Here is a 27,054-nt window from a genome sequence, read left to right on the forward strand (position 1 = left end):
TGGGCTCTGAAGAAACCCACTGTATAATAATATCATTTCTGGTTTGGATGTGTTCAGTCTGAACAAAACTGCAGATAGAACTTTGCAAATACTGTAATAACTGAACCAAAATAACCAACGCGCACAATATCATGTCAGTTAATCCGGTTGACATTGATTTCTGGTTATTATTCAATTAATGGCCATTGCTACTGTGAGCACATAGTTTCTGTTAGTGCATGGTTACAAAACCTCCATTTTCAGCCATGAATTACTCATACAAAGATACAGGGACCAAGATTTACTGATAGTTCAATAGATAAACTTAGGCCGTCTGAAAGTACGTCACAATTATCACAGTGACTGATGCTGAATGATAAATCTGGTGTATTCTACTGTCTAGTCAAAATCTATAAAAAACAAAAAAAACTTTGCAAGTCTTCAGTAGGTGATACCTTTTTTAATGGCTAACTCATAATGATGACAGAATATGACGTTTCGAAGCTTTCCTCTGAGCTTCTTCTTCAGATATAACTAAAAAACACTTTCTAGAGGCTGTATATTTATGTACAACAGGACACATAGGGATAGGATTACAGGAGGGAAGGGGGGAAGAGGCTTATTACTATATACTTATAACAACAAACAATCAATTGCCAGATCCCCCAGTTCTTATCTTAATGGCTGTCTTAATGATGTGTATAAAAAGACATAAACCCACGTGAGATGTTCATCCCATTGTCCAACGTCTGGAATAGGGTCATGGCCTTGTACTCATAAATCAGTCGCTGTTTCCTTGATTTAAAGTTCCCTTTTAAGATCAAGATTTTCATGTCATTGATGATGCTGTGGTGTTCCTGGCAAAAATGATTTGGCACGGGAAGATCAGTTCTCTGTTGTTTGATTGTATGGCGATGTGAATTAATTCTCATTCTGAGTTTCTGACCAGTCTCTCCAACATACAGATTTTCAGTGGAACATTTGGTGCAAATGATCAAATACACCACATTAGGTGTGTTACAGGTGAACGTACCTGGGATTTTATATTCCCTGTTAGAGTTTGGTATCTCTATCTTGTCAGTGGTCAGTATGTGGGGGCAGGTTTTGCACCTCTTCTGTCCACATGGGAATGTTCCTTTGTTAGTTGGAGGTGACAGAGAGCTGCTGACAACCATATTCCTGAGGTTTGGTGGCTGTCTGTAGCATAGGAGAGGGGGGTCAGAAAATATGGATTTTAGACGGTTGTCTTTTTGCAGTAGTGGATGTAATTTGCGTGTGATTCCTCTCAGCGTCTCCAGGTGGGGGTTGTATGTGACAACCAGGGGTACCCGAGTGTTCTCCTGTTTGGTATTGTATTTTAATAACTCCGATCTTGGTATCCTGGTGGCTCTGGTGATTTGGTTATCAACTGTTCTTGGATGGTAACCCTGCCTCAAGAATGTGTTTTTGAGGCCCCCAAGGTGTTCGTCCCTATCTGCAGGGTTTGAACATATGCGATGGTATCTGATGGCCTGGCTGTATACAATGGAGTTCTTTATGTGTTTAGGATGAAAACTATCCCATCTTAGGTACGTAGGGTGGTCAATTGGTTTCCGATACAGCAATGTCTCAATTTTGTTGTCCTGTATCTTGATGACTGCCCCCACATACTGACCACTGACAAGATAGAGATACCAAACTCTAACAGGGAATATAAAATCCCAGGTACGTTCACCTGTAACACACCTAATGTAGTGTATTTGATCATTTGCACCAAATGTTCCACTGAAAATCTGTATGTTGGAGAGACTGGTCAGAAACTCAGAATGAGAATTAATTCACATCGCCATACAATCAAACAACAGAGAACTGATCTTCCCGTGCCAAATCATTTTTGCCAGGAACACCACAGCATCATCAATGACATGAAAATCTTGATCTTAAAAGGGAACTTTAAATCAAGGAAACAGCGACTGATTTATGAGTACAAGGCCATGACCCTATTCCAGACGTTGGACAATGGGATGAACATCTCACGTGGGTTTATGTCTTTTTATACACCTCATTAAGACAGCCATTAAGATAAGAACTGGGGGATCTGGCAATTGATTGTTTGTTGTTATAAGTATATAGTAATAAGCCTCTTCCCCCCTTCCCTCCTGTAATCCTATCCCTATGTGTCCTGTTGTACATAAATATGCAGCCTCTAGAAAGTGTTTTTTAGTTATATCTGAAGAAGAAGCTCAGAGGAAAGCTTCGAAACGTCATATTCTGTCATCATTATGAGTTAGCCATTAAAAAAGGTATCACCTACTGAAGACTTGCAAAGTTTTTTTTGTTTTTTATATTTTATAACCACTGGCTAACACGGTACCAAAACAAACATTTTCCTTTAGTCAAAATCTAGTAAGAAATTGACACAATTTTGGTGCATATTTAGTACATGGTGGCTCATTTCAGCCATGCCCTCTTTTTCTGAGAATTCACACTTACATGTATAGGAAGCTGAAAAATTTTAGCCTAAATTAGATGCACCAAGATGTACGACATTGCACCAAAGATGTGCTATGCTTACACCGGTGTCTAGTCATATATCTAGTCACAATAGTAAAGCTGGGCCGAATATGTCTTATTTAGATATTTTGCCCTACCTCTACCCTACCCAACAAGTAGGTGGTGGCTCTTGTTCATATAGTGTATGCAGTACCATATGTCATGTAAGAATTCCTTGCAGTTTTCCAGCTCTTATGCTCTTCCATAAGTTTCTGATCACTGGGACTGTGTTCTGTGTTCTGAGTTCTGTGTGCCCTGTTATAAATGATACTGTTGCAGGGTCACTTAAATCAAAATCGTGTATATGGAGCAAGGTGGCACAACTCAAACTAACAGTATCCTGGACAGGGGTGATGAAAAAAACGTTGTATGAGGGTGGTGCTCTAAGTAGAAGAAAACAAGTCCAAAGATATGGTAAGTAGAAAAAACTTGGCACTCACCTTCTGCGTTAAAAGTCCAAACTTTATTGTAGAAGTCCAAATAAAATTGTACACGGGAGGAGGCACGCTCAAATGAGAAAGAGCGACAGCTGTTTCGTGCTTTTCGGCACTTTATCAAGCTTGAACAGTACAAAACAGTTGTCGCTCTTTCTCATTTGAGCGTGCCTCCTCCCGTGTACAATTTTATTTGGACATCTACAATAAAGTTTGGACTTTTAACGCAGAGGGTGAGTGTCAAGTTTTTTCTGCTTACCATATCACTTAAATCAAACATTGTATTCCCTTGAGAATTGCCACTCTTCTTAGAAACAATGTGGACATTGCTGCTTAGCTCTTTGGAGCAGTGGCAATGCTATAATTGTTCCAAAGATCTTATTTGTATGTTGACAAAAACAGCAATGGAGGCATTGATTCACAAGAGGAAAACACCATTTGATTCAGGAGACCCTAACCTATCTATCTGCAATGCTGGGTATATATGATGGGTTCTGGTGACAGACTCTCTTTAATGAAGCAGGGGTTACTTGTGCACACTACACCATACAAAACCTATGGGGTTAATGAAAGTAGCCAGTCCCTGGATTTGGCCTGTTTTCTTGGTCAGTGTTGGAACTTCCAGTAAAGTCTGTGGTTTCTCGGACAACCCTTTTAAAAATTGGAGTATCACCGATGACACAGGTATCTTACTGTCTGAAGACTGTCGAGGTAACATACACGAGACTGATAGATATAGAGTAGGGAGGAAATAATCTGGTAGGAGTTTGCATACTTTTATGCAAAGTAACCAAGTGACCTACAACGCTTCTCAGTAGTCTGTGAATTGCTTACAATGGTTGCAACTTATGGTATAAATAGCAGCTCTGGAGCACAAACTTCTGTTCTAACTAATGAAATGTCAAGCTGTGAAAATTCATGAATATGTGTAAGTTTTATTGCCATTTATTGAACTAATTAGTGAGACACTTTACACACAGTACTATGGAAAAGTTTTAGGCAGCTGTGAAAAAAATGCTACAAAGTAAGAATGCTTGCAAATATACAAATGTTAATACGTTTTTTTTTGTTAATTAACAAAAAGTAAAATTTTTAACAAAAATTAACGAGAGAAATCTAAATAACATCATTGTATAGTGTGACTGCCTTTTGGAGGAGGAGTCCTGATAGTTAGAATAATATGGCGCCCTCAGATCCCTACATCATTCAGTCTGATGGGATCACATGATTTTACAGAAGGATTGGAGAAAGCCTACATCTACAGAAGATCTGTGCTTAATTCTCCAAGATGGCAGGAACAACCTCTTTGCCAAGTTCCTTCAAAAACTTGCTACAAGTGTACCTAGAAGAAGTGATGAAAGGCAAATGGTGATCATACCAAATATTGATGGGATTTATATTTCTCTTGTGTTCATTCACTTTGCAGTTTGTTAAATGATGAATATAAACTATTAACTCTTCTGTTTCTTAAGCCCGGTTCACATCTGCGTTCGGGTTTCCATTAGGGGAGTCCGCTTGGGAACCCTCCGAATGGAAACCTATACGCATTAAAAAGCAGTTACTCAGAAAATCTGCGGACCCCATAGACTATAATGGGACTGTAATGGGGACTATAATGTGTGGTTTCCACTCGGTTTCCTCACCAAACATGTGGAGAGAAAAGTGCTGCTTACAGGACTTTTCTCTCTGCATGTTTCGTGAAAACCACACAGACCCCATTATAGTGTATGGGGCCTGCGGCTTTCCCAGGTAACCACCTTTGCGGTTGAGGGTCCTCAAGAAGACTCCCCGAACGGAAACCTGAACACTGATGTGAACTGGGCCTTACTTTGCAGCATTTTTTCCACATCTGCCTGTTTTGCACAGTCCTGTTTTTATTATCTCACTTTCGTAGATGTTGCACTTTTCTTTCTTGTGGTCACCATCATCTATACAGCCATTTATAGATACAAGGTTGATGACATCATAGCGCTCTCTTTATTTCTTGAATCTGGCTTCTTTAACAAGTCACTTAGAAATGTAACTATTGAATAAGAACTTTTGTAGGTATTGTCTGACTTACATTTTATTTGCCTTTTTTTTGCCCTTTAATATCACTATTGTAAAAAATGATGATCTTTTTCTTCAGTCTCATAAGAACACTTTAAGTTCACCATAAAAATAAGACGTTGCTGGAAACCACCTTGTTCTCTTAAAAGAACGTTGAGACATTGAAGAGCAGCTCTCTAAATATTTTAGAGTGAACAGATAAAAGTAAAAAAACATAAAGGTGAAAATGGTCCTTCATCTCAGCAGGATCAACGTTATTTCTTGGAGACATGGGATGCATTAGGAGAAATTGCATACATGAGTTAACTGTAGTAGACAACTTGTTCTAGATCTTTTTCCAGTTCTCTTCTAGTCTCTCAGGTCATTAAAACCCTTCATGAAATCCCTCTAGCCATCCGCATTTAGAAGGTATATGGTAATAGTACCTGAGACGGAGAGAATTATAGCACGTCTGTATGGTATTTTTCATAGCAGGTGTAATTTTTATACGGTTGCTAAGAACCGAGTGGACTCCTTGGTAAAAATAAAACAGTTTTACTTTCCATGTTTATTATAATGACTGCCAGCATTGCAATGTCTTACAGGTCCCCAGTTACCTACAATGTGGGTATGCTTTAATGAGAAAAAAACTGTAAAACAAGATGCAACCAATATAACCCAGCTGGATAGCTACAGTAAATTAGATAGCTTCATATACAGCAATTGTACTACCAGGAATACACAAATCTGTTAGGGCATGTAGCTCCAGGTCATAGAAATTGTAAATTCCACATTGTATCCAGCATGAAATGGATTGCTGGAATAGTCCAGATTTACTTCTTTCTTTATAGTACATAAAGTAGTTAATATTCACCAAAGAAAAATATCTTACAGTCAGCAACATAAAGAAATAAAGTGAAGCTCTCTCCTTAGAACTAGTAGATATTACAGTAGATATTCACACATTCCAGTTTTATTACAGTTTTTGGCATGATTTTCACAAACATCATACATTTACAACATGCTCTGTAACCTGTGAATAACCATAGTAAATCCATAAAACAGGGTAATTGAAGTTTTCATACATTGGAAATAGCCTCACAAAGCCATCTCTTGCCAGTGCTCCTCCAGAATTCCATGGTACTTTTGATATTATTAATCCATTATACATAAGAATATTTTGATTTTAAGAGGGAATTTTAAATCCAAGAAGAACAGATGGATTTATGAATACAAGTGCATGACCTTATTTAACACTCTGGAGAATGGAATGAACCTTTCACATGGGTTCATGGCATCCTACAGAAATCACTGACCTTAGACAGCCATGATAGCACTGATATCAGTACACTGCTGAGGCCCATGTGACCACTGGGACCTGATCACAGGCCTCAGTCACAAGACAGAAGATGACGGAGAGAACGCTGAGCCCAGGAGAGGTGAGTATAACTATTTATTATTTTAAGTCACCTCCCCTGGGCTAGTATGTATAGCAGTCGGGGAACCAAGCTTTCCCCAACCGTTGTCTGAGTTTGTACAGGGCTCTGGCCATCTCCAGCTGGCTGCGGGTTCCGTACCTTGCCAGTCATGGTCGCACTCCCTGCGACCACAATCGTTACGCCTCTGATTGTAGATATACAATGTACCACCAATTAAAGTATGTTCACACTATCATTATTACTGTCAGGATGACAGCAATGGTCATTAACAATAGTAAAGTAACAGCCCCCTTTATCTGTGCCCGTTCCCATTACCTATAATGTATAAACACATGAGGGACATTTTCTTCCATCATGTTTGCTTACTTTTGTAACAGAAGAAAGCTTCCCTCATGTTTTATACATGGAGTGAATGCAGATGGACATCGGATAAAGGGCATACAAGCCGCATCTTTGGTTTAATGTCTATTACTCTCATCCTGTGACAGATGATAGCAACAGACATTAAATAAGAGTAGTATGGACCCATCCTTAGATATTAAGAAGTATATATTGCCCGTTAGGTGATGCACCAAGTGTAGGGAGCATAAATACTTTGTATTACATTGTATATACCTTGCATAGTGGCTGTGCTTGGTATAGCAGCTAAGTCCCATTCATGGCAGACTGGCCATGTGACCAACTGACATGACGTCACTGGCTTAAGAAGAGGAAGTGGCAATAGTCCAAGCTACATGGCCTCTTTAAATATCTAGATCCTAGAAAACTCCTTTATTAAAGAGGTTGACGTTCCATTTGGAACTGCACTTTTCACCAGTTTAGAAGGAATATATTAGGAGCTCTCCCATTCTTACAGGTTTCTTATTATATTTCCAGTATCCTATAGTTGGATAAATTGCTGCATATTCCACAGGCTGCCATATAAATAGTGTTTCTATCTTCGGGGGAGTAAAAAAACATAACACTTATAAATTCCTCGATCAGAGATATCAGTCTGTCTAATCTGCTAATTCTAAGGTCACAGGGAATTGTGGGAGAAGAAATTGCTTATACACTGATGAAAACTATAGATCCAAGGTGGAGCAATTGTCTAAAAGAATCAATGCGAGGTGACGATAAGAATATTAGTTCTGCAGTCATGCAGTTTAGATATACTAGCAATGTGAATAAGACACAAGATATCAAAGGCACATTTAATTGTGATCTATGCTGAAGCTGTAGTAACCATTACATAATCAATTACTACATGGGGAATGATGTAAAGCATATAATTTATGAGGATGAAAATCTCATTAGCAGCGTTAAAGTAGTCTGGTGGTAACAAAGACTTCAATAGAGATCCAGACAGAGCTGACCATGTAATAGTGTTTCTGGTCACTACTGACCGTGCAGAATATGACAGCGTTTGTTTCTGTGATTCTACCATAAAGGCCTCTATGTTTATGCAGCAGAATTGCCTTGAAATGTTAATGATCTTTATAATGTGTAACTAAGTAATAGCAGTAGCATGCGGCAGTATAGATGCATGGCTTAGTGTTCATAGACTCCATTGTCTATGTGAAGTGTACTGGAAGGGATACCCATAGAAGTAAAGGGGTCCCATGCCAGAACTCAAACTAGAACCTCCTATAGGTGGTACAGGTGTAGATGTAGTAACGGCTAGTTGGTAAGAATCAGGGCATTTAAAGGGGATTTCCAAAATGGGGTCTGTTCTTGATACTAATGACCTATCGTCAGATTGATAGGGATCCGACAACTGATGGGAGCAGAACTGCAGTACTCTTCCATTCCTCCTATATAATTGAAAGGGGTTTCTGCCTCTGGCTTTGTCCCCAGTATAGGAACTGCTTGATGATTGATGTAGGGGCCAAATGTCAGACCCCACAGGTTTGTTACTGGTGACCTATCCAGTCTGGAAAACTACTTTAATCCCCACCACAATGTCTGCCCCAAGAACACTGCAATCCCATCCCCTTTTCCAGCCATCTTTGTTAGGATTATTACTGAGACTCTGGAAAATATTGTTAATTTGGGACTTTTGGTAACTATGGTATCACTTACAATGGTCATTGTCACCAGCAATATCTAAAATAAATTCAGCATACACCTAGAGGTAACCAGACAATGCAGTAAATTTATCAAAGTGCCATATGCAGTGTAATAACTGGTGCATGCTGATATAGATATGTTGAAAAGGATTTAAAACACATAACAAATCTAACATGTGGCATGTAAGCCAGTTTTTTTTCCCATAGTAAATCTGTCCCATTTTGAAAACTATGTCCCATAGTGGCATCATATCACAGTACACAGAGTGCCTACAGTTCTATTATACAGAATCATAAGACAGTGCTCCTTATAAGATGGGCATTCTGGAAAGCAAAGAGTTAAGATAACATGGATGCAGCCTTGGACAAACAAATATACGTTTCATGCTGTGGCACACAATGAAAAGTAATACAAAAACTCTATCATTTCTAGAACCTAAAGTTTACAGGGAACATTGCCAAGTAATATCTTACATGTGGCCAAGCCAACAAATCTAGAGACCCGGTATGACCACTATTGAGTAATATCAGAAGGATCATCCCAATCTGTCAGGCACATGAGTATGGTGAACTACACAGTAAACATCAGGCAATTTAGAAATCATTTGTAGTCTCCTCTTTCCTGGATTAGTCCCATGTTGAGTAAACACCTTGCTGTTCTATATTTGGACGTAGCACATTGAAGTGGACAGGAAGAAAGCCTTGGCTGCTATATGGCAGAGCTTCTCCCTTTTATGTAACACCTGCGTTTATTGTAAATATGAAATTATATGTAATTAACTTTAATTATGACTGGAATGGTTCCTGAGTGTACAATATGTAATGCATTATCTGTAGTTACAAGGCAGTCCAATTAGTGCTATTTCCTTCCCCGCTAGATGATGTGTATCAGTGTGTAAAGAGGCAGCCAGTCTAACAATTATTAAAGGGCACGCCGGGCACCTGTGGATGTGGCATTAACCAATGCCTGGGCAATGGAAAGTTCTGCCGTCTTGTCATATACTTTGGGATTCATTCATTCAACATTTTCCAAGATCTTTGCTTTCTATTAGTGAACGGAAGCCCTTGCGGAGATTTATTCGTGTATAGTATAGGCATCATATTAAGCGTTAGGGCGAATTTATTGAAATATTGGCAATTTCTTATATTATTCAATTCCTTGAGGTTGATATATAATACGTATGTATTTTGGCAACCTAAGATATTTTTCCAGTGATCCTAGCTTCTAAGAAAGAGTAGGTTTTTAGTAGGTTAAGTTAGTGCTACATGGCAACTATGGCTGTGACTCTTGTAGAGTGATCAAAGATCACTGGGTTGTCCTATGACTCCTTTACTAATGTTAGTGAATGGAGTTACATTGTGACCCCGAGGGCTGTGCAATCGCGACTAATCACAAAAAGAATGAGCAGCGTTTAGTCTGTGTCTAGAAGTCTGAGCACCTTCTGGGTCACAATGAGACTCCGATTCACTAACATTAGTGAAAGAGTTAGATGGTGAATCGGCGTTCTTTAATTGTGTAACAGGATTCGCACCCAAGGTTGACTTGTAGAATCAAAAGGTCAAGGATCTTGTAGTCACTCCCCAGTATACAGGACATCATTAGTGACTTACTGTACAGGGGGCAGTTAGATTAACAGTAAGGAACAAACATGTACTGCTCCCACTGTGCTTTGTAGTTATAATGCATGCTGGCAGTGTAGGACGGTACTACATGCAGTGCAAAGTGTGCTATGAAACCTGGGAAACATAACATAATTTTAGCACGTTTCAGGTACACCCAGCAGAAATAACTCAAAAGTGTTAATGTGTAAAAAAAAAATAAATACATATAAGTAATGAAAGTAGCTAAAAAGTTTAAAAAAATAATACATTTTAGGATAAACAATGGTTATCAATTATAAGGAACTATTACAAATGTAAATACTTAAAGGGAATGTTCTTTTAAAGGTTAAACATTTCTTAAGAATTTTTTATTTTTTAATTTTCCATGTCACAATTCTGGAGTTTTGTAAAGGTTGTCCCCATGAACATGTCCATATTTAAAATTGTAGACAATTAAATGTGAAACATTTTTTAAACATTGATAAGTTTTAAAAGAGAGTTTTTAAGATTTTCCGTAACCATCTTAGTATTATCAGTCTGTTGTGGTCAGTTGCTGAAGGAAACAACCATGAATACAGCAACTTTCTCTCCTCGGAAACCCAGTGATGATGTCTTTCCACAATAAGGACATCATGGCTGGGTTTCTAACAAGTCCCAGGTCATAGACAGTTCCTGCATTCATGGTTGTATCCATTGGCAATTGATCAAGACAAAAGATGTCATGACTAAGACTCTAACACACATCAAAAAATTGTACTAATTTATATTTTCAAAAATGTTTAATTTTTAATTGTCTTCAAATCTAAATGATATTATGTTTGTGGAAAACCTCTTTAAGGGCTCGTTCACATCTGCGCCCGGTCTCCGTACTTGAGGTTTCCGTTTCCTGCCTAAAACAGAGGCAGGAGACGGAAACCTGCAGGAGACTTTCTCACCCATTCATTTGCGCTCTCCGCCGCGAAACCGGGTTTTATAATCCGGACACAGAGTCGGACATGCAGTACTCTGTGTCCGGATAAAAAAAATCCGGTTTCGCGGCGGAGAGCCTAAAACGCTCACCGCCGCGCACAGCCGGACCCGTCTATGGTTTCCGTCTCCTGGCATGCAGAAGACGGAAACCATAGAACGGAGACCGTGAACGCAGGTGTGAACCTAGCGTAAGTCGAGTAATAGTGTGACACCTTCTGTTTTGTAGAAGATTTCTTTCCAGTAGTCACCTTATTATCCTTGCAGGCAGGGTTGCAATAACAGTTATCATCTTGATACATCTAGATACCATTCACAATAGGTCAGAGGTACCCAATGACCGGGGACTGTACCAAGTAATACATAGCCCGGTACTGGTCTGCGGCCCAGTCATGGAGGACCTCTGCAATAGGTGGTAGCCACAGTTTATCTACTCCCATTCACTGACCTCAGTGTTTCTCTAGAAGACTCTCCCTTAGACTTCAGTGAACATCTCCAGGCAATTGTGCCTATGAACACAAGATAATGTATTGCAACAGCTCACTCACGTGTCCCAAATGTTATTATTGTCCACTGTGTGGTTGCTTTGTTTGAGATGGGAGATGCCAGGAAAGAAGCCTCTCGGCCTGAGGTTAGGATCCAATGAATCAAATAATGGCACCGAAACGCGTCAGCCAGACGCTTCTTTTTTCCGCCATCATGGGCCATTGAACTTTTTTAATTGAATTGTACATCGTTCCTGGATTCAAACATTAAAAGTTAAGTTTTATGGATTGGATCGACTATTATTTGATTAATTGTGCCTGTGCTCCATGTGGCTGCTGTAAAGCATCTCTCTAAATGTTGTTAACATCAGCTCAAGCAAGATGGCAGCCCCAATAAACATGTATAGAGAATAGCATGAAAAGCTACAATTAAAGAATAAAAATCTATGAGAAAAAAGTCATATAATTCATTATTTTATTTCACTAGTGAGAGAAAAATAGAAGTGATACATTCCCTTTTAGAAGAGTTTGCCAACCTATAAAATACAATGAATAAATCAATTTTCTGCTTTTTCACTTTGATTCGACAAAAGTCAACCGCAAACTGGTTAAATTGATTTCCCCTAATGGGCCTCATTTATCACAAGTGTCTAACAGAAAGTGGTCCTGTTGCCCATAGCAGCCAATCACAACACAGCTTTCATTTCTTCTAGAGCAGCTTAGGAAATGAGTACTGAGCTCTGATTGGTTGCCATGTGCAACACGGCCAGCTTTTGCACTAGTCGATCTTGATAAATAAGGCTTGATGTGTCCCAATGATGAAGTGAGTCAGAGTTATTGGGATAAATGAATGCATTTACTCGCCTCTATTTACAAGCCTAGCTTTCTGAATTGCTACATGTGGTAGATAGGACAATTCTATTGTTTGTTTGGTTTTTTTCATCTTTTCTTTGCTTTCTAGAAGCATCTAATGCATTTGTACAGTCGTGCAGCAAATTGACATTATTGTTACATAGCGGTAATATGCAGAGCACGGAGGCTGTTTGTTATGAGGCCCCAGATGTTTTAATAACAGCTGAGGGGCAAGCACGGCGGTGTCGGCATCACATCACATAAAATGCAGTGTTACATTTCACACATAACAGTATGGAGGTGACAAATATTCAGTATAGAGCAATTAGCATCATAGCGAGTGGCCCTGCATATCCCATTCCTTTCCATGGTCCTGACTGCGTTAATGGGACATTAAGTCTGACACAAGCTCATTGTACATTAATTATTGCTCCATTAACCCATACAACACTGGCCTTGTCCAGGAGAATGGTATATTGTTATTACTGGAACCTGCTAGGTGAAAATAAGACATAGAAGAAGATGACTTAGGATAACTAGGATTTAGGAAGAGAATCGGTAGAAACACATACAAGGGAAAACCGAGATGTTACTCTTAGTAACCTGAGGATCCAGGTGCTGTGTCCATAATATGAGTGCAGAAAAATCTGTATTGTGAACAGGTGAATGAATTAGAATTTCCTAATTTGTGTAGAAAAAGAAATGTGTTTCTATCCAAAAGCTTCAGGTTGTGGGTCCTGCAGCCCAGATGGAATGTGACTGAGGCCAGTGTTGTACACAGGTTACCAGTGAAACGATTTGCTGCTGTGGTCAGGTGATGACAGACAGGGTTATATCATTTCCGTTCCAGCAAAGTCCAAAAAAAAAAGGGAACTTAAATGGAAGTGGGATATGGTTTTCTTTTTAGTTTTTAATTTTATACAATTTCCAGCTACTGTCCCAGTTTTATACACTGTCTACCAATAAGTATTTGGACTCCTGTGGTACAAGCGGCACAAGCGGCAATTACAGCCTAAACCCTCCAGGGCATGCTTTCCACAAGTCCTTGTATGACGTCTAGTGGTATTTTATTCCATTCGACTTGGAGAAGACAAGTACCGTATATACTCGAGTATAAGCTGACTTTTTCAGCACATTTTTCATGCTGAAAAAGCTCTCCTCGGCTTATACACGAGTCAGGGTCCACGGAGCACAGAAAACTGGAAGGGGGAGGTCCTTTAGTGCTACTGCTCTGTGATTGTAGTAGGCACAGTAAAATGTGTTTGACAATGTTGGAGTGGACCTCCTTCTATTATGGTCCACATTGTCACTCCTTAAGTCAAGAGAGTCTTATAGACATACAAGATGGCAAAACTTAATTGATATGATGGTCATGTTAATTTCTATGGTTCTATGGTTTTATGTATAAAGATGTAATAGAAAAATATCTGGTTATTAGAAAATAATTTAGATCCTTGCCGCCCTCTGCTACTGTTGTTATATAGGAGATCAGAGGACAGGCAGATGCCTCATATCTAGTCTTTCTTCACCTTGCCTATTGTATCGCTAGTAATTTTGTCTCTAAAAAATCTAGACATCTTATCAAATCATGCGATTGATTCACGGTCTGCTAAAACAAAAGACAAAACCATTTTATGACTCCAGCCCACCATACTAAAGTGTGACCACTTTTAAGCAAAAATATTCATTCCTTAGAACCAAAAAAAAAAAACTGCTTGAGCTGGTGCTCTCATTTAGTTTCATCATAGAAACACAACAATTCTATGGCCTACGCCAGCAGAATATGCAATTGTGGGTTATTGATGTGGGCTGAGAAGTGATCCTCCGAGAGATATATATGTCAATCCTTGTCATTACAATTAATTATCACCCCTGCATCTCCTTCCATGCTCCATCCTATGTTGCTCCCAGTGTACAAATCACAAATTAGGGGCAATCTGTAAGGTCAGCATGCATTCACACATGAAACTCATTAGCAACATATTAGCAGTGAGACAATAGCATCGAACTCTGATTTATATCAAGGATCAGCAGACGGAAGCTTTTTCTGTGCTGTGCAGTCCATCCCCCATAGAATATAATGTAAAGCCTCCTATTGAGGGAGGGGTCATTTAATGTATTTTTTATCCTTTTTGTACATTTTAGCTTTTGGCTGACAAAGAATATGCAGATTAGGAAAATGTATTTGCATATTGTTTCCAGAATTCCCAACAGAGAATGCAAGGCCCATAAGATTCTGCACATAGAAAAGGTGGTCTGCAAAGATAGTCTTTTAAATGAAGACCTGTCAACACGTGAAAAATGCTAAATGCCTTACATAATTTAAAAGATGGTTCTTAGAAGGTCTTAAAATTAAGAAAATATACCATCAAATGAGCAACAACACATGAAAAATTACATTGTGTCACGATTTACTTAAAAGAAAACTAGCTTGTGTTAACATAATTCATAAGAGGAAAGACATCAGCAATGATCATAGGGAATCAATTGCTGCTGTCCATGACCACGCCACAGTTCTTAATGAATAAATTGTATTGGATATTGTATAATTGTACAATAATAATGTAATATATCAGTATGGTCTAATTCACAAATCCATATCTGTTTTTCATCTGTGTAAACACATTCTGTGTTTCATCCGTGGGGATGTTTGCTTGCTTAGACTTTCCACCTGTATGTCATTTGTTGTTCAAGTCCATGTAAACAAAAACTGAAAGCGGTTGTGAAGGAAAAACATTTTTTTTTTCCTAGTGGCTGGAGAAAATTAAAAATTAAAAAAAAATTATTGTCCAGCCCCATGTTGGAGTCCTTGTTGCATGTGACTGCCAAGCAAATCAGCAGCCTAAGGAAAGCACCCAGGACATATGTGAGTGACCGTGTCACTCATATATGTCACCATAACATTCCACTTCCTTTCCTGAGATCACTGATTGGCCTCAGCAATTATGTAAATTCTTCCATGAGGACAGGTGATTATGTTTTTTTGGTGGGGTTTTTTGCTTTTTTTTCCCTTTTTTTTCTTTCCTGGACAAGACCTTTAAGAAGCCATTTTGACACTACCGACTGAAAAATGTTCCATGAAAATAAGGCCTTATGCTATCATTTTGTGTTATTATAACAGACACAGTTTCAGTTTTTGTGAATATAACCTATACCTAGGTTTTTTTTTAATGGGAAATATACAGTATATTTACAAAATTAAAAGAAATTTCTAAACAGAAGCTCGTTTTCTTATTATGAACATGATTTGTTCACTTGAAGAAGAAACTTGTATGGTTTCGAAACGCGTTGTGTGAAAGGCTATTAATAAACGAATATAACAAGAATACAGCTGGTAAGCGCGGATCTATTTGTCCATTGGTAACTTCTATAGAAGGTTTTTCCTTGGATTGGTCTTTATTATTGCATCCTTCTAGATCTAGACTTTACTATAATTTGTAAATTTCCTCTGATGTTGATTAAAAATGTATCATTACCAGAAGATGACAGTAGTAGTTGTTTAGGTGAACCGACAATTAACATTTACATTTTACTGACAAGAGGCAAGTCACCATTTGTAAGTGTTCACATTGCCGACCTCACTTTCACAGGCCGGTGCTCCGCAGTATGCTGGCTCATCAGCTTATCCGTGATGTACAATAAATTCAAAGCCAGGATTTCTACCAGAAAAAGGGGACAAATGCAAACAGAAATTATAAGTAATTTCACTTTTCCAAGCGCTCGTAGATAAGTACATATTATTATAATTGTAATTACCAAGCAGCAAGTCTAAAATTATCCATTATTGCCTGAGATTCTAATGCTGGCATTAAAAGCTGCCTCGGCACCTCCAGTTCTCCTCCCCGGGAACTGTGACTTATGAGACTTCCTATTTAAGACTAGGATTGTATTTGCTTGGATGCCAATGACAATTCTCGAGTAGCGATTATGGGAAGGTTACGCTGTAGATGTGTTATTTACCCGTCACTCACACGCTGCTTTATTTCTAAATAACAATGTTAGGTACTTTTTGTTTATCTGCGGCGTATTCTGTGATAATAGCCGTCAATGCAGAAGATTTTTATATGTTCATTTTTCTTAAAAGGGAATATTTATACTGAAATTGAGCTGTGATAGGATTACAGTAATGTTATAATTTAATAGGCAGTTTTACATGTAATTTAATCAGAAGGTTTAATCTCAAGATCATGGGTGTACTTTGCAAGTAGAACTGTGAAAAACACATCTGTATGATGGAGAGATAATAGCTCATGTATGTTGCACTAGTGTGTGGGTTCAAGCACATTCTGTCTAATAGATTTTGCTGCTTATTGGCATAGTAATGGGTCACAACTGTGCAAATCTGGAAGAAATAGGACATTTATGGCGACTCAGTGATTAGTACTATTGCCTTGTAATTTTAGCAGTTTCCCCTTTTGCAGCCCGTATCTTTAGTTTCCAGTTCTAAGATAAGCTGCCATACACTGCACATAAAAAGTAGAGAGAACCTGCTCCATAACTGTCCCTCTATCAGAAACAGCCCCAGGACTGGGAAGGACATATTTAAAGAAGAACTAACATGTCCTGATGTGAGTAAAGTGCTTTAGCTGTGATTGAAAGCTCCTATTTAGCTCCAGCATCCTGTGGAGCCTGTGGTACCCACTTTGTTCCTGATAATTCCGTCCCCCTCCCCTATATATTTTTGTAGATGTGTATAATATAATTCACGTGACCTTCAGTTCATGTTGAGTAATAGTAAATTTAGTAGATGGAGGAGCATGACAATAACCTGATAAGAGCATAAAAATGTATTTTCCTCTAATCCTACTGATGGTATTGGCCCTTCACCAATTGGATATTTATCACCTATTTTAAAGCTGGGTCATCAATTTATACTCTTGTCAGTTGCCCTAAAGGGAGTCTACCACCTCACCCAAGCCTAGCCAGCTGTCATCACCACATTACTGAGCACAATACAGTGATAAACAACATACCTTTGTTATATATGTCACTTTTGTAGATTTGGAGAAAAACAACTTTTTATGTAAATTTTATGCAAATGAAGTGGTTGGTGCACTGGGGGAGGGTCTTCAGGTCCCTGGAATACTGCTCCTCCCTCTGAGACCCCTCCCTTCAATGTTGTTTTTCTCCAATTCTACAGTGACATAGATAACCAAGGTATATTGGGTATATTATTTATCAGTGGAGGCAGTTGAGTATACTTAGGGTTATAGGATTCCTTTATACTTTCATGTTTTACTTAACCAAAGACACTTGTCAAGGAAAGACTCCTACTACTACTCTACTTAGAAGATATCTTCTCCTGGTTTTAAGAAAATAAAATATAATAATGAACTGCAATGTATATAAAGGTCATATTGTTTTATGATTATATAGTGATTTTTATTTATGTCTGAAAATTTTTCTTCCGTTACTGTCATGTTGAGAATTGAGATTTTTATTTTGTCTCTTTTCAGATTTATTAGGAAGCAAGGACTAGACAGGTTGTTTCTTGAATGTGACACCCACATGTGGCGCCTTGGGGATAGGAAGATCCCAGAAGGCATTACCGTCGATGGTGGCTCAGACTGGTTTCTACTAAATAGGAAATTTGTGGAATATGTGACCTTTTCCAACGATGATCTAGTTACAAAGATGAAGCGATTCTATTCCTACACGCTGCTTCCAGCTGAGGTATGTTAAATATATACCTTGTCAGTGTTATATGAAACCATGGAGACTAGTGATTAGTCAAAGAAGTCTCTGTACATGTATCTCAATGCACTTCTATATGGAGCCTCTGAACGCTGAACATAGTATACTTGTCTTCATTAACCCATATTCAGGAGAATATATCAGCCAGACATTTCTGTGCTAGGAGAATTGTTAAATAGTTTAGAAATGTCAATAAACTAATTTGCCTTTCATCGGCCTGATATTAAGTTTATTAATTGCGCCCATATCTTGTGGTATAATAGATGTAATGTGCATGTCCTTGTCTATTATAATCTATGCATTGGCTTTTTGTAGTGTACAAAGCAGATACTACATAGAATATAATGCATAAAGAGAACCACCGGACAAACTCAGCAGTTTTTCATCTTTGTTTCCTATGGGCATAACAGCAACTACTTTAGTTACAACTGAGTTAGATGTTAAGTAGCGGCTTCACTTATTTCTTGTTAAATAGGACCTGTTAACACATTTGAAACATGTATCATGTGATAGGTGCTTCTGTTCAGTTATTCCATAGCTATAAGCCCTTATAGTGTTGCTGCAAAGTAGGGTACAATACCAAGTGAATGGTAATACTATGTGACATACAACACACAGAGACTCTGCCCCCAGAGAAACCACAGTTTTTAATTTTCATCACCACTTAGAGGGCTTGTATCTTTAGAATAGCTGAACAGATCTGGATAAACAAAACACCAGGTGACAGAAGATGATGTACTGTATGTCATTGGGCTTTTCAGACCTGGTGACAGGTCCTCTTTAAATGTATATGTAAAAATCTGATTATAAAAGCAAGCTGAGGCAATGAATGCCATGGCTTGGCATTGTTCTTTAAGCTCGTCTTCCCTTTTATGAGCACAGTGTCTCTTCCATCTGAGTAAGTTGAGTACAGTAATTGAGACAAACTGGTTGTCTGGTGGATACAATGTTAACATTTGCAGATTTTTACATAGGGTTGTTAAGTATAATATCCCTAGCAACCAGTCTGTCTCAGCTTACTTACTTTTAAAGGCAGAGAAATGAAGGATTGGCAGTACTTCTAACAGTAGTATAGCCCTAGGGTGTGCAGAGGTACCAATTGCTACTGGGCCCTGGAGTCTGAGGGGGCCCAAAGGCTTCTCTACTACATGAGTAGACACCAGTATTATGGATAGTACATAAGTGAGAGTCCCATTATGGATTCAAGTTATTGCATTGGCTTTAAGGAAAGCAACTTCCATGCATGATCTATGATGTAGATATCCCCCTGCCCCTCATCATAGTTATATATCTACATAGTACACAGAAGAAGGGGTTCCATATGTTTTACTAACCAGGATCGAGGTCCCTGCCATTTGTTTCTTTCTCAAACTATTTTCTACGATCTTTGAGTGCTTTCGCTAGGCTTTATGTGATGACAGTGCAGATCTTTTGGAGATAGGTATCTTCCATAGATTCATCAACTATTGAAATACCCAGGATTCAGCCCCCTCTCTCCAAGGACCCCATAGCAGGATGGACTGTCTCTATGGTGCATATGCCTTTGTGTACATATACATCCTAGACAATTGGCTAAGCCCAGCTTTACATGGAAAGCTTTGATCTGTGAGATATGGACTGGATATCAGAACCCCAAGCCAGGACCCAGACTCCCTACACCATAGCTATCTTTGATGCTTGGAGTGCCTGTTTCTCCGTGACTGTACTGTTCCTGTACTGAAAACATCATTTCAGTATGGGACAGTAGATCTGAGAGGAAGCAGAGACACCTAGATGACTAGCCAAGAGTTTGGTTGAGGAAATATGGCCATATCTCATAGACCAAGCACATTCATGTGATGCCTTATGATAAGGGTAAACATACATGTAAGACTTCTTTGACAGTCCATTTTTGCTTTCAGTGTACTGTGTGCCTGTGAAAGCTAGTGCCACAGTAAATGGATCCCTAGTCCCCCATTTATCCAACAGAGGCTATTAAAAAAAACCCTCTGTTTAAGTGGAATCCACTGGGCATCACTACCTGGAATAGCTCAATAGACAGTCCTATTCCATGCAGTTTCACTCAATTAATAAACTCGATATTGCGCGGTAGAAGTTTTTTTTTTTTTTTTTTTTTTTTAATGGGTGCCTTTGTGCGGTGACATAGGTTTACTAAATTCACTGGAAGCTTTCCCCGTAAATGAATTATTGTGTAAAAGAAACCTAACATATAAAAGCCCAGTAAACTGTTCTACAAAGCTACTCCAGATGGATTATCAGTCATTTAGGGTGCGAATATTTTCGGTATGTGTAGAAGATGTTTTTACACCACCAGCTCCTTTAAATCTAGGCCATTGCACATCTCCCAGACCGCGGGTTGTCATAATTTGACTGGTTGGATTCAGCACACATGTTAAATAATCCATTTTAATTCCATTTCAGTTGCAATCACCTTTTCCTCTCAAATCCGATAACCTTTTCGTCCATTATCTTGCAGAGAATTTCTGTATCATTATGAAAGGACACAGGGCAATGGATAATTGGGAAGTTTTGCTGCGCTCGAGTGAAAATGCATGCCTTTATCATTTTAACCAGCCAATTCAAGCATAAAACACATATTCACTGGGTTGTCACGTAGTATTAAACAATGTCAGGGGGATTATTTGGAAGAGTACACTAGTGTTAATGCCATGCTACTTATTTATAGATCCTGATATTCTCCCTATGCAGAATTACACTCCATCTTTTATGTCCAATCTGATGTTTACTCATCAATTGTTGTTCTTTAGCGAAAAATATTTCAGAAAAACAAAGTTATTAAATTGAATATAAAAATTAGTGCACATTATTCATACAGCCTCATATATGTGAGGCTTTTCCTTGCGCTTGACGACATCAGCCATACATGTACAGTGGATGTTGGCACACTACTTAAACATGGCACCCATAGTTGTAGGATTTCTGCTCTATTGCACAGCAGAGACCCAGCAGCAGTGACTACAATCAGAGACATCTCTTATCATCAGCACTTAATCCCTGAGATGATATGGTCAGATGTGACCGCTTTCAGGTTGTTGTCCTGAACTTCTCCCATGTGGCGAGATTACTGTAGCCATTAAGTTTTTATGGCAGCTGAGATCTTCTGAAGGTTCCCAGGCCTTAAAGGCCTATATATAAATAGCAATATTACTATTGAAGTGTGCATATGGTAACATTCGGATTTTACCATAGACTGCAGTTCATTAGTATCTAAGGATTGTGAGTTCAAATTTCATAGGGAAAAAAGGCTAAAAAAATTATATATACATATATATATATATATATATATATATATATGTATATATATATATATATATATATATATATATATATATATATATATATATAAATTTGGTATCACTATGATAGTACTGACCGCAAAATATAAGAAACGTATCAGTTACTCATTGTCATGTCTGAAAATATTTTTTTACATTTTTGTCTTATATGGGTAAAGCTGTAAAAGGCCCGAGTTACCTTTTTTTATAATTTCCTAAATTAATATCTGTTTATGCATGGAGGACGGTTATAGTAGTGGGTTACCTGCATAAATAGCATCTTATTAACATGATGTATACATATGTTTTATTTATTAGCATTGCTGCAAATTTTGTACTCCTACTTAGCTAAAAATACTTCACAGAGATGATAAGGGAAGTATTATTACTCTGTCAGAAGACATGTAGAGCGATCTCTGAATATAAATATCTTTACCACTATCTATCTACAGGTCCAATGTCTGACAGGAGATTCTGATTTCAATTCTTGCAGGTGCACTATGGATATCCCTGTAGGAGTAGTAATGGTAACATCGTTGACAAATACATGTAGAATAAATTATAGCTGTAATGGCGCTGTTATTGGTTATCTCTTATAGGAAATCTGTCACCAGAACCCCACATATCAATTCAGCTACATAGGTTATGGTCAGTACCTTGTGAATTGGTACCTTTATTGTCATTTTTGTGAAAATGGAATTGATCTCTTTGAAGCAATGAGGGTATAGCTTCTTACCTCACTGGAGTACTGGCAACACCCTCATTGCGCCAAAGAGATTATTTGCACTAAAAAAAAAAAAAAAGATATCTTAGCAATGAAGACAGCAAATTCACAAGGGGAAACCACTGATTCAGGTGATCCCAGCCTACCTGTTTGTGCGGGGCTGGATTGATACACTGGGTTCTGGGGACAGGCTCTTTTTAAGCTTCCCAGAAACCAGAAATATATATAATTTAGAATTGTAACCACATGGCAGAAGAAGACTATGGCTAAACTTCAATTTATTGATTTAATGATTATAACAGAAGCTAATTCAGACTAGCATCATTCATGCAGTTTTCATGGCAGTTTTATAAGCTGAAGGCAGGAGTGAATCCAAACTAAAGAGAAAGTTTAAAGTTTCTTCTTTATTTTGAATTCTTTCCTGGATTTGACCCCAAAACTAAATCAAAAATAGTTGTGAAAATTGCCAGAAACCAATAAACCTAGAAATGAATGAGAAAAGTAAATGAGAAGTTTAGTTGCCTTCACAATTTATCAGTCTTCAGAATTGTCCAGCAGAGAACACAGGGGTTAATCTGGTCAGTTCTATCTTCAGCTGGTGGCTGGTTAGGTAGGTTGGGCCTCATCAAAGGGCTAGATCAGCAGGAGAGAATGGGCTTCAAGTTGTCCCTGGCTCTATGTCTGTTCAAGTCTGGAGAGGTTATGGGTTGGAAAAGTCTCCATTTAATTATATTGATTTCTCTTTTTAATGTCATCCTGGTTCACAGTGGGTGAAACTAGGACATGATAGTTGTATTGGGAACTTTAAAGCCCTATTAATACCTCACACTCCACTTATGTGAAGCCGAACAGATTGGAAGTAAATAGCATAGAAGACCTAAAAGCCTGTACAGTGTAGATGGAACATAATGTCTTAAAAAGCAATTCAGTCTGTAGCATAGCAACATTATAAAGAACAGTCACTTCAGCATCAATTAAGTTAAACCATTTTATCTTCTTAAGTAGCCTGTATGAAACACTTTAAGAAGCAATTTCATGTTATGTTTGACCCTCTAGGATCGAGGCTATAACATCCATAGTAATCTTATTTTTATGTAAAGGATTTTCAGCCTCCACACAGTTTAATGAAAAAGAATAAGCCAGTGCTGTGTCTCTGATATTGGTGCCCGAGGCTTTAGAAATGGGATCAGGAGCTGAGAATAGGATGGCTTTTTTTTGGACTTTCCTTAATATGCCGAAGACCTTTTCTTTCGCCCCTATTCATTACATCCACTTTACATTTTATAGAAACTGATAAGCAAGCGAAAAGTCTTAGTTTTTCTAGTAATTGGGACATGTAAGAAAAACATTGTATTGATAACTTGCTATGCTTTACAAGTCATTAAAGGGGTATTCCTGCAATCCTCATCACTTGTGCACAGGATGGGTGACATAGGTCTGATCACACAACCACTGTACAAAGGGTTCGAATGTTGCTCCATGTAAAATCTGTGGGACTGACAAAGATAACCAAGTACAATAAGTTTGGGACAGTCAATCATAGTAGCCATTGGATGGTGCAGTTTCCTATGGCTGCTGTGTATTTTTTCCTCATACTCATTTGGGAAACAGTTTATGGATCAGAAGTTGTATTCCCTGTCATTATAAGTGCCTTTATATCCATAATTTGTCCATAGTTGAGTTTGTAAATTTTGGAGATTATGTATAAATCCAAGATCTACAGTCCTATGAAAAAGTTTGGGCACCCCTATTAATCTTAATCATTTTTTGTTCTAAATATTTTGGTGTTTACAACAGCCATTTCAGTTTGATATATCTAATAACTGATGGAGACAGTAATATTTCAGGATTGAAATGAGGTTTATTGTACTAACAGAAAATGTGCAATATGCATTAAACCAAAATTTGACCGGTGCAAAAGTATGGGCACCCTTATCATTTTATTGATTTGAATTCCCCTAACTACTTTTTACTGACTTACTGAAGCACAAAATTGGTTTTGTAACCTCAGTGAGCTTTGAACTTCATAGCCAGATGTATCCAATCATAAGAAAAGGTATTTAAGGTGGCCAATTGCAAGTTGATCTCCTATTTGAATCTCCTCTGAAGAGTGGCATCATGGGCTACTCAAAACAACTCTCAAATTATCTGAAAACAAAGATTGTTCAACATAGTTGTTCAGGGGAAGGATACAAAAAGTTGTCTCAGAGATTTAACCTGTCAGTTTCCACTGTGAGGAACATAGTAAGGAAATGGAAGACCACAGGGACAGTTCTTGTTAAGCCCAGAAGTGGCAGGCCAAGAAAAATATCAGAAAGGCAGAGAAGAAGAATGGTGAGAACAGTCAAGGACAATCCACAGACCACCTCCAAAGAGCTGCAGCATCATCTTGCTGCAGATGGTGTCACTGTGCATCGGTCAACTATACAGCGCACTTTGCACAAATAGAAGCTGTATGGGAGAGTGATGAGAAAGAAGCCGTTTCTGCACGTACGCCACAAATAGAGTTGCCTGAGGTATGAAAAAGCACATTTGGACAAGGCAGCTTCATTTTGGAAACAAAAATTGAGTTGTTGGTTATAAAAAAAGGCGTTATGCATGGCGTCCAAAAAGAAACAGCATTCCAAGAAAAACACTTGCTACCCACTGTAAAATTTGGTGGAGGTTCCATCATGCTTTGGGGCTGTGTGGCCAATGCCGGCATCGGGAATCTTGTTAAAGTTGAGGGTCGCATGGATTCCACTCAGTATCAGCAGATTCTTGAGAATAATATTCAAGAATCAGTGACGAAGTTGAAGTTACGCCGGGGATGGATATTTCAGCAAGACAATGATCCAAAACACCGCTCCAAATCCTCAGGCATTCATGCAGAGGAACAATTACAATGTTCTGGAATGGCCATCCCAGTCCCCAGACCTGAATATCATTGAACATCTGTGGGATGATTTGAAGCGGGCTGTCCATGCTCGGCGACCATCTAACTTAACTGAACTTGAATTGTTTGTCGTAAATACCTTTATCCAGGATCCAGGAACTGATTAAAAGCTACAGGAAGCGACTAGAGGCTGTTATCTTTGCAAAAGGAGGATCTACTAAATATTAATGTCACTTTTCTGTTGAGGTGCCCATACTTTTGCACCGGTCAAATTTTGGTTTAATGCATATTGCACATTTTCTGTTAGTACAATAAACCTCATTTCAATCCTGAAATATTACTGTGTCCATCAGTTATTAGATATATCAAACTGAAATGGCTGTTATAAACACCAAAATATTTAGAACTAAAAATGATTAAGATTAATAGGGGTGCCCAAACTTTTTCATAGGACTGTATGTGTGTGTCTCAGGGTTTAAGAGTAAAATTGCTAAGAATGAATTAAAAATTGTAAAAATAATGGCTTGGAGGTTAAAGTTGTTACCTTGTAGCATTGAGGGCAGTGTTGGACTGAAGCCCATAAGAATAAAAATGATTATCCACCAACCCCCTAGGATATAAACCATGCTACCCTTCAAATTTAAGTGTCTGCTGCTAGACCATTAACTGCTTTAGGTCCTGGGCCCACCACTAATGGGTCACTAGAGATAGGGGACCTCAGCTTGACTCCAACCAAGGGCAATATTTGCAAGGAATTTGTATTTTCTACCCATGTTTGCTTGGATTTCCTCCCACAACTCAAAATATACTCGTGGGTTAATTGATGCCTCCTATTTTTAGATATTTGACCCCATTGCAGTGCTGATACAAAAAAAGTAACACCTAAAATCTATGCCACTTTATGAATTTAATAAATTTGGCACATCTCACGTCAGTGTAGCAGCTGACTAAGACTTGGATATTATACATCAGTCATAATAAGTCTGCCCTTCTGAGCCTGTAGGGCAAGTTTACGTGTCATTGGCTCAAGGTGGCATCGCACGGCCCATGAACATGTAAATATATGAAGCAGATATTGTGTGCACATAATAAGCAGCCTTAGTGGATTTCCTGTCTGTATGAAGATAAATAAAGCCATGTGTTGGTAGCGCAGGGTTTCTTTTATAGAGTAGATGCCCTTGTAATTAGAAAGTGGCAGCAGAAGGCAAAGTGTTCTTGCACTATCCAGGCATATTCTCGTTTTCTAGCCAGTTTCATTAATAGAACCTACAGTATACAAATTATAGTAATCATCAGGATACGGATTAGATTCCTTTCTCTTCTGTGCAGCTGCTTCATTGCAAATATAAATTATATACTGCAACAGGTCATTTTTTTTCAGCTCAGATTTTATTGAAGTGACATAGTGAAGAATTAAACGAAATGGAATCCACAAAGCTATGAAGCCCTGAATGTTGGGCTTTTATAGCACAGGCAAATAACATTTACTTTTTAATTAAAAATGAATGCTAAATAGTGCAAAAAATACAGTGTTGCCATAACAACATGATAAAAATAACTGTCCCATTTGTTAGAATATGAAAGGTGTCACCTAGTTGCATCACATTCACTTTTCTCTTTTTTGCTCCATTCTACAGATAGGCTTTTAATCCAAGGCATAGCTGTAGGGGAGGTTCCATCAACTTTCCTTGGGGGTGGGGTAAACATACTGGGTGCCTCCTCTTCATAAACATCTGTAGGGGGAGCTCCATCCTCTTTCCTCAGGGGTGGGGTAAACATATCCTGGGCTCCTCCTGTTCACAAACATCAAAGACCCCCAGCTACTGGGCGATCTCCATTCTCTTTCTTCATGGGTGGTGTAAACATATACTGGGTTCCTCCTGTTCACAAACATGAAAGGTCCCTAGCTACATGGGGAGCTCCATTCTCTTTCCTCGTGGGTGTGGTAAACATGTACAGGGCTCCTCCTCTTTGCACTAGTGACAAACAACAAACCAAGCGTGAGATTACAAATGAGAAGGTGGAGACTGAACTTGCTCTAGGGCCTAGAGTCTAGGCTGTCCTGGTGTAGAAGGGGGCAAGGTGATATTGTAGGGGCTA

At 38.5% G+C, this 27,054-nt stretch overlaps 1 protein-coding gene across 1 annotated transcript in view; it reads left to right on the top strand.

Moving 5' to 3' along the window:
• Positions 1–27,054, top strand: part of XYLT1 (xylosyltransferase 1) — a 221,702-nt gene that overhangs the window by 163,388 nt on the left and 31,260 nt on the right. The window contains exon 6 of the mRNA XM_075285507.1: positions 17,822–18,038. Within this exon, the coding sequence (XP_075141608.1) occupies positions 17,822–18,038 (217 nt within the window). The remainder of the gene's footprint in view (positions 1–17,821; positions 18,039–27,054) is intronic.

The sequence above is a fragment of the Leptodactylus fuscus genome, chromosome 8 (assembly GCF_031893055.1).
Source record: "Leptodactylus fuscus isolate aLepFus1 chromosome 8, aLepFus1.hap2, whole genome shotgun sequence".
In the NCBI taxonomy this organism is placed as follows: domain Eukaryota; kingdom Metazoa; phylum Chordata; class Amphibia; order Anura; family Leptodactylidae; genus Leptodactylus; species Leptodactylus fuscus.